Source organism: Dichomitus squalens, assembly GCF_000275845.1.
Source record: "Dichomitus squalens LYAD-421 SS1 unplaced genomic scaffold DICSQscaffold_14, whole genome shotgun sequence".
NCBI lineage: Eukaryota > Fungi > Basidiomycota > Agaricomycetes > Polyporales > Polyporaceae > Dichomitus > Dichomitus squalens.
In genome coordinates, this window is record NW_006766896.1 from 183,844 (window position 1) to 193,012 (window position 9,169).

General features: G+C 51.3%; 1 protein-coding gene across 1 annotated transcript; it reads right to left on the reverse strand.

Moving 5' to 3' along the window:
* Positions 1–2,506: 2,506 nt before the first annotated feature.
* DICSQDRAFT_127071 (uncharacterized protein) lies at positions 2,507–6,902 on the reverse strand (the record flags this gene model as incomplete). Its single annotated transcript, XM_007365743.1, has 16 exons — positions 2,507–2,567; positions 2,594–2,635; positions 2,762–2,927; positions 2,976–3,080; positions 3,145–3,304; positions 3,358–3,729; positions 3,919–4,080; positions 4,145–4,225; positions 4,697–4,853; positions 4,882–5,480; positions 5,536–5,640; positions 5,662–6,011; positions 6,180–6,282; positions 6,412–6,527; positions 6,618–6,788; positions 6,842–6,902. The coding sequence occupies 16 exons, from the start codon at positions 6,900–6,902 to the stop codon at positions 2,507–2,509; spliced, it is 2,811 nt and encodes a 936-aa protein (XP_007365805.1).
* Between the last annotated feature and the right edge of the window lie 2,267 nt (positions 6,903–9,169).

Below are 9,169 nucleotides of genomic sequence, written 5' to 3' on the forward strand. Positions count from 1 at the left end.
GTATTATGAACTGCGGGTCGTTCGAGAGTGCGCGAACTACCGGGTGCTAGGAGCTTTGCTAACTTGCGCCCCCTCAAATTAAGCCTCACACACGGGACTCACGTGAGTGCTAGCGTGCGATAATCTGACATACCTTCCTCCCACATAGCCTTGACTATTGGACTCTCTGTCGCTGCTCAACACCTCTGCATCAGGTACAGACCCTCCCTCGTCGTCCCCTGGCGCCTACGCGCCCTCGGCCCTCGGCCCTCGCGCATGCTCGCCCCTGGTGGACACCAAGACACGCGCTCAAACTCCCCTGCTAGTACGCCGTTTAGGTGCACTGAGCATCCACTGCTTGAGCTCCTTGTATCATCTAGGTACTGTATTGTGTTCAGGAGATCTGTGTATATGTTGAGAGCAGTGACAACCTGTCTCCGAACGGCGCTTGCTGGACTCAGCTGCCTCGTAGCGCGCATTGTCTTACATCTAGCTTCCAGCCTCTTTCTGAAAGCCAAATGCCTTAGTATATTTTTCGCACACTGTACTATTGATAAAGTATTAGAATACAGAGTCTTTCTGGGATAATGCCACTGCTTTGACCTAGACAAACCTGACGATGATGTGCTCCCTCTGTAAGCGCCTGCTGCCTGGCTTATCCAGGCATGCTATGCGTTGACAGCTTGGCACAATCACCTGAGTGCGCAATCGTGGCATTCTGATGCAACGAATGCCTTACTATAGAGAATCAGCATCGTGATGGTGTTTCGATGATATGTCAGGTAACTTGAACACCGGGCCTAACTTGCACTAGCTTGTGTCGACTTGTGATGCCTTGAGTGGACTTACCTGAGCTTGCACTAGCTTACTCTCACTGGGACTCACGGTCTGTAGCTTTTGAAAACTTGAGGAAGCTTTGAGCTCAAAGGACGACTTCGTGCAATGTAAACTGAGCACAGCAACCGCATCTCTGGCATTCCGAGACCCTTTGAACTCTACCTTGTCTCTGGGTACCGACTGCATCCCAGAGTGCATGCCATACTATCAGTTTTGTCCTCCTCCTTCAACTTTGCACTGGGTACCTCAGCATTGCTCATCTTCCAACTGTGTTTCACATCTCATCTCCGAGTCATCCACAGGCTGATAGTAGCGCCTGGTTTGTCTGAATTATCCACATCACCCATCGGCTCCCAGTCATCCCATACTTCATTGAATTATTCCTTATGTGATATATCGTTGATATGAACCACTTCACATACCATAGGAAAACCCCGTTCTGTTCCCCATCCTCCCTTATCTGTTCGCGTTTTACCGGCGCCTAACCTCTCGTCCAACCATATGCCCACTGGTTCTAATTGTCGAGCATCTCTAGCTTGTCCGTTTGGCTCAAAACTTTGCGTACCGGCTCTGTAGTACCCATACGTGTGTCTAAAAGTGTTACAGCACTGCATTATAGTATAGGGAATATCTGAAAAGCCTAGCGTATCTTAGAATCTCCTCCTCTTCTGCACCCGTAAGCTTCGCCTCCGTGCAACCTCATTGTCTTCGGTAGGTGGGTCTCTTGAAGTCAGGGACTCCTGTGAGTCTCCGGAGCGTCCACGTAAACGTTTCTGAGTGCCCTTCGGCTCCGCTCCGTCGCTATCTTCAAGAGCAGAGTGGTGGGGGTTTGACAATGTGGGACTATGGACCCCAGGAAAGCGGGTTAGACCTGGGCTGCTTGGTTCAGGCCAGATGAACGAGCTTCTATCAAGCGAGTGTACATAGGCGATGGGATCAGGGATGTCGCACTCGAAGGCTGGATCATGGTCTATGGGATCTGAGGAATCAACAATGAGAGTATGCCAAAGGTGAGGATCGCGAAATTCCGCATCATCTAGCTGCTGAGTAGCAGCAAGAGCAGCCTCGGAGGTTGAGAGATGACGGGTGATTGAGTATCCATTGAAGGAGCCGGCGGACGAATGGCTGCCTCTAAGGAGTGCATATATCGTAGCATCGTCTGCAGGTGGCCTGTCGAGGTAGCAGCGTAGAATGACAAGGTTTAGAAGGAGCTTTCCCAGGTGTGTGGCCAAAAAAACGGCTTCGTGATGTGTCACTGACGAGCCCTGTGAAAGCTCTTTGGTAAGGCGGGAGACAAGGGGTTCGACGAGAGATCGATCTCCGAGTAGGAGTGGCATAAGATATTTAAGACAGAATCTTGCTGCGACGCGCTCCCGAGCCTTTTGTGGGACATCTACAAGCTCGGTGAAAAACTCCTCAGCCAGCGGAAATGCCCGGACCATCAGGACAGTCTCTAGCACCGCTGGGAAAGCGTCCTCTAGGGCATCCTCGAGAAACTTGTTCGTGTATTGATGTGCAGCTGCAGCGTCGTCTATGAGCCGTGTAGGCCATCTAAGGTTTCCGATCTGTGAGGGTGATACCATGTCAGCTCTGATCGTATGTGGCGACCTCATTTCTTCCCCTGACCTGATTCCTTGGGATTTCGTACATCTTGTACTCATTCCTCTGTTCAGAGAGTGCTCGAGCGCATCTATGGGCAGGAATCGACGTCCTGATGGGTTGTTTCTGCTCTGAGCGAGTGTACTTGTTGCCTGTGTACCATTCAATACGGACGTACAGCCCACGTCGTTCAGGCTGAGCTTCTTCGATCTCGATTATCCTGCAGGGATAGTATAGCATGGTGTCCATTGTAGAAGTGTTGGTAGTTTGCAGGAGGAGCCATTGCGAGAGCCTTTGTGCATGCATAAGATTCAACGTGAAACGAAAATGGTACTGCAACACGTACATCGAGTTATCCCACATAGGAGCGTTTGAACAGTAGGGACAGAGCCATAGAACCTTGGGATCATTGATATTGTCAGGCAAGCCAAATTGCTCCTCTATACAGTCCTTGTGAGACCACTTCTCGCATCGGCTGCATCCAACAACCATGCGTCCATCCCGAGGATCATCTGTAATGGGGGGGATGGATGTTATGCACACTGCACAGTTATAGTCACCAATGCTGGACATGGAAGTGTCTGAAGGCTCCCGAGAGTGTAAGAGACGCATGCCGTTGGTGTCTGGGTCATTGACTGCCTCTTCAATAAACTCTTGAACGGTATCTTCAGCAAATGAGTGCAGATGATGTGAGCAAGGCACTTAGACCATTCTCGAAGAGGTGCTCACCATGCGATGGTCTCCGACTGGCGTGCGGCTCCTGCAGAAGCTTGTGCACACTGGGAAGATCATCACTATCTGAGACTTCGCCACCATCTAGCGGTCCGATGGGGTTACGATTATAAGCATCGATCGAAGCTTGGATGGACGACATTGTACTAAAAGTGGTCTGGGATTGGTTAGGTACGTTTACACTCAACTGACAGAATAGGAAAACCACACCTGTTCGCCAGAGTTACGGTGATAGAACACAATCCCAGTACATCGTGTAGGTGTAGTTACCATCGTCGCTGACCCGACGTGGTGCAACAACCCATCACCCTGCATAGAGTCGTAGTCATATGTCATGTCACCCAGGACAACCTGTGCAGTGTAGTGGCCACGCTTGGGATGAAAGAGCACCTGCCCGACAATCTGATAGTCCACCAAGCTTGAATTGCTAGTGAATGAACCGATTGATGAGCTGCTTTGGCCGACACTGAGAGGTGAAGCCGTTGATAGGGAGAAGTGGAGGGGGAATGTGACGCTATGAGCAGATTTAGATGCGTAGGCAGCAGCTGTATCGTTTCGTGTCTCCGGAACGACCATGAGAACCTGAGGCCAGAGTGTACGCACACCACAGACTGTAAGAGGAAGATCGCATCCTTCGTGGGGGCAGAGTAACTCTTGTTGACGAAGACGGTGCATGAACGCTTCTTTGTTCCAGTCTTGCCCACCAGGACGCGTAGGTACGAAGAGTGAGAGGTAGTGTGCAAGACTGGTTGAGTCCCCATCGTGGCTGACCTCGGAGCGTAGGATATTCATCACTTTCGTGTCGCGGTTCGTGAGCGCAAAGCGTGTGACGATTGGTGAACGAGATGGGTAGCTGATATGTCCAGAAGAACAGACTGCGAGTGCTTCGTGCTGAACACCAAACATAGATGACACTTGCTCGTCGTCCATTTCCTATGAAAAAAGATCCGTAGTGGTTACTGGGTGTACGTCGCATTTTCTGGTGGTATACACGTACTTGTATAGCCAGAGTTATCCAAGTCAGAGATGATCCATAACCATTCGAGGGTGTAACAATATCCCAGCGCGTCTCGATGGCCTGACGTATAGAACAATGTATAGATGCGAAGGTGATATGTGGGGTGACGTCTCTCGAGGGAGCCAAGATCCAAGCTAGTCGAGTCTGATAATGAAAGAAGATCGTGCGGAGTATGGCCGGAGAGTCCTTGTGGTCGACACCAAGGATCTGGATGAAGCGCTGACGAGACTCGGGTGTCCACAGAACAAACGCACGGAATAGCAACTCGAGGACGGTGTCATAGAAGCATGAGTTCTTGTTCCATGTATAGGATTGCAGAGATCGTCTGGCTATGGCGTTTGAGGGCGACTGGGGAAACACTCCATCAGGACAGCTGAACGACTCTGCTGGTTTCGCGCTCCCCTTTGGTATGTGAGTGAGTTGTGTGGTGGACTGAGATCTTACGACACCCTTCGACGATGCCTTCGTATGACGCTTCGACTGGGAGCGAGCACGGCGAGCAGTAGATGGTCCAGACGAAGACGCACGTACTCCACTATGTGTATCATGCAGCGAAGAGGGAGCAGGCTCTGCCTGCACAAGAGCTTCATAAGTGTCTGGAGCACGCCCCGCCCATCGTTTTCGTTGAATCTCATGGATGGGAGCCGAGTAGAGCGAGACCGAGGTGCAGAAGGATTGTAATGGCCCGCTACAGGTGCATGCTGTCAGTCGCTCACATGCTAAAATAAGGGGTAGACAAGTGCGTACCCTTCGCAGCGTCATACTGAGCTTTGAGTTGATTGACATGGGCAAAGAGAGCTTCGATTCCTTGCGGAATCTGATGTGACTTCCCCGTAGCGTGATGGAGGAGAGAATGTTGCGTCTCAATAGGGTTGGATGTCTGAGGAATCTCTGAGTGCCGAAACTCGACGTCGGGACCTTGCTGAAGAGCTGGGAAGATCATGGCAGCGATGTGGTCTTGCTCCCACCAGCTGATCCACTCTTGAAGGACAGTGGGGAAGTCAGTTCGAAGCCGCTGCATCGTCATGGTGAAAACTTCGGCGGATGTCGTGTCGAGGAGAGTGTTAATGGACGTTTCATAAGTGTCCTGAAGATGGGCTGGTACAATGGCCTTGTCCTTCTTGATACGCATCACAGAACACTGGAAGTGGACTCGACAACCTTGCTGATACTTGGAAGCATCCTCCAGAAAGCGAGCGCGCTCAAGCTTCTGTGCGGCACCAGAAAGCCGGTCCCAGCCTGCGATGCGAGAGATCATGGCATCTACAAACTCTTCAGCATGTGCAGATCGTTGCGCCTGGGAGAAGTCCATGATCTAGGGCACTGGGACATCAACAGATGAACGGCTGAAGAGCGACAAAGAACCGTACCGTGGTGAGGTACTTCGGGTCAAATTGCTCCCCAGAAACGTCCAAGATATGCTTGTTGAGGCGTCGGAAATGGGGGCGATGATGATCGGTGTCCAGTGCGTCGATCTATGTGTAGAGAACAGGGACCCACTGCTGTATGACCGTACTGAATGCACATGTTGCCAAGAGAGTGCCCGTGCCAGCAAAGAACGAGTGGTCGCCATCAGTACAGAAGCCATGACGGCCGGCATCAGACCCAGAGTCGTCCTGAACGATCCAATCTTGAACGCTGTCTCTGATAACATCGAGCATGAACGGCGACTCCAGGGTGAAGTATGTAGGTCCACTGAAGCTTGACTCGATGATGAATCGCATGCCAAGCTTGTTGTTGAGACCCCCGAGCTCCCTCAGGACCGCCCGACCACCCTTGGAGCCACCAGACGTCAAGCCCAGCCTAGCCTTGCTCTTTTCGACAGCGTTGCGTGCTGCCCGAGGATCTGCAAGACGAGGGTTTATGTTGGCAAGAGGCACAGAGCCTGGTGTCGCATCACTGGTGCACAGTTGATGAACAGAGGCTCCGGGTCGCCGGAGAACCTGCTCGTCCACCGCAGACTCCTCCCAGCGGGTCATCTTCTCACGTGGAGGGCGCACATGCACATGCATACCGGAGTGTTCCCATACCTTGAAGCGCTGCCCATCGCGTTGTGCCTCGTAGATATATACGGCTGCGTCGCACTGGATGTGGTCAACAGCACCGATGGCCTTGCACTGTGCGTTCAGGCATGGTGTATGATGTAGCTGCTCCAGACGCTTCGGTTTGGTGGTGAAGGGGCGCAGCCAGTGGCCGCACTTGCGGCACCTCATAACTCTCATGCAAATCCGTGTTTCAGTACGGACCCCCTTCCGGTTTGAAAACCCGTTGGAAGACCAGACCCACTTGTTCTCGTTCCATTCGAAGTCATCAGGCCCCTTCTTCTCCCGTAGAGCCCAGCCCTGAGGCCAGTAATGCGCATCTGTCGTGCACAATCCATCACATTAGTTGCAGTTCAGTTAGAACGGTCGCATAGAAGATCATGCAACCGCTCAATCACATAACGACGCACCAAGGTCTGTAACATGTCCTCTTGCCAACACATCTGAGACCTGTGCCTCCCCTACTCCCTCCGTATGATTGCTGCGCCCCTGTGCGCTCTCGTTGGACGTTTTGAGGAGATTGACGGCAGCCGATGGCTCTAGAGGGCTGGACGATGCGTGCGAAGCTGGTTGTATGAGCCCTATCGTGGCGGTGAGTATATGCACGGTATATTGATCCGATGAAGTTGTATACCTTGGCTGAGTGTTGCGATAAACGCAGCAGCATCTTGTGGGGTCGACAGAGTAAGCTGCATGCTGGGTGCAGGAGTAACTGGAGGTCGTGTGGGCTGATGTGTATCGCTCTGATGGTGCGGATCAGGGTCTCAGGACCAAGGAAGATGTAGAATGTTGAGAAGCCGGCGCAGCATTGAGAATGTCAGCAAGAAGAGCATCCAGAAGGGCAAGCAAAAAATGAGTCGAGAAATTGCAAGTAATGAGCGCTTAATGTCCGGTCAAAAGACGGCTGCTGGAGCGGCTGCCATTCCTCTCGATCACTTGTCAGTCTGGATTGAAAGGGCTGAAATCTGATATATAACATTATCAGAGACATATAGGAACTATGCTACAACACTGCACGACGTCAATACCAGTGCTAGAACCAGTAGAAAAGATGTGTTTACATACCATGAATCTGCGATGCATAGATGCAGCGGACAATCATGCTAGCATGCCCTGTCAATGTCAATGTTCACTAGGAGTCGTTGGTCAGAGGAGCCCCACCTCTGTAATCCATGTTGTTACCGAGTTGATAAACTGAGCATGCCAGGAAGACCCGCAGACGTGACAGGTCGACTCGGATGAGAAAGCTTTCTAGCATGCTATGAGACCATATCTCAGACACAAATTAGCAACAGGATACTCATTCATACAATAGGGTCAGGTTCTTACCCGCATATAACATCGTTCACAAGGTAAGGAAGCACTATGCCTAAGGAGAATACCGATGGTTTGAGGTGCCTGTCACTCCTACAATTCATGGTAAGCCGACCTGTTTGAGTGCAAGTAAAACACATGGATGTCAAGACAAAGTAATAGCTTATATACTCTTCAATGAGACTTACCAATGCGGCCATGGTGGTGTGAGAGAGAGGTAGGAGTCACAGAGCGAGACGCACTGAGAATTGTAAGAGGTGCTTCGTGGTGGGAATAGAAGCACTGGGCCTCGTGCCCACATATCCCAATCCGGCAGGTGCTCTTCAAACATCAATCTCGAGCTTTGCTAGTGCGTACACAGGTTCGTTCTCCTACAGCTCACACAAGACGCATGAGTAAGCGAGAACACGGGAGAACACATGGGGTACGGGTGTGAGTGTGTGTGAACGGGAGCTTGCGGGAGCGCCCGTGTGCTAACTTATGCGCGCGTGAGCTGACTTCCCCCGTGCACACACGCTAGCTCACGCGAGTTCAAACCAGACAATGCTATTTACATTGATGTACATATAGGTGTGTGATAAGGAGCTCAGTATCCTGCTTTACAGGTGCTTTCGGGTCACATAGCACTGACATCTGCATCTGCGAGCGAAGACCAAGTGCATTAAAGCCCGAAGTGAGCTCACGCTAGCTCCCGTTAACGGGTCTTCTGGGTGACGTACTAGCTTTCCCTGCCAAAAAAGCTACCCCCCGCTAGCAATTTTGGATTTGGGTGGTACAAGCTACTACCACCCGGTAGAATGTGAACCGTCGGGTCGTTCTTGGCTTGGGAGCCGTCATGTGAGTCGCTGATGCCGTTCGTATCTTCGTTTCTGCCTTCGAGTATTGCATGTCCTTCATGTGTAATCGCCAGAAATGATTAGGGCCTCGGAGATCATAATGAGAAGGTCGAAGAGAGTACGAAAGAGGCATGCCAACGGGCGCTATCTGATCTGGAACAAGAAGAGTTGAGTACTCGCGCTGGGTACTCAGAGACGGGACCTATAGACCAGATTAGATCGTGAGCCACAACAGTGTGCGGAAGAACTTGCACCGGAATGCATCATTTCTCGTTTGTCGCTAAAGCGGTCGCAATTTCATCTTGTGCTTTAGATCGTTGTCACATTCTGGGACGGCTTTTTCTCGGTATACATACCGTGTGACGTGAGCTGAAATAAGAATAGATACGAGGAAGGGGCTCCAGAGCTACAGTTGTAGAGAGATTCATTCATGAATGCCATCTGTCACAGCCAACGAGCTGTGCCACCAGATAAACAAAGACAAGCTTACTGGTGATGGGGTTGGTGCTGAGGGGCGAAGCAACTCCAAGTGACACAGCAAGAGATGATGCAACGAAGTAGATTCCCTAGACTAGAAGGGGCAGTGAGAGGTAGGGCTGCTAGCTACCTACAGAGGAGATGGGGGATCGACGAGAAGATCAAGTCTGAGGTTCCCTGCCTCAGACTCCCTACTATTTATACAAATGCAATGGTGCACAGACCAGGTACCTATTTGTCCCTGCTTGGTCAGAGTCTGCTGACTCATGTCCTGCCTCCTGACCTGTCACATGATGTCCTCATGACTGATACCTGAGTCATGCTAAGTCCGGGCT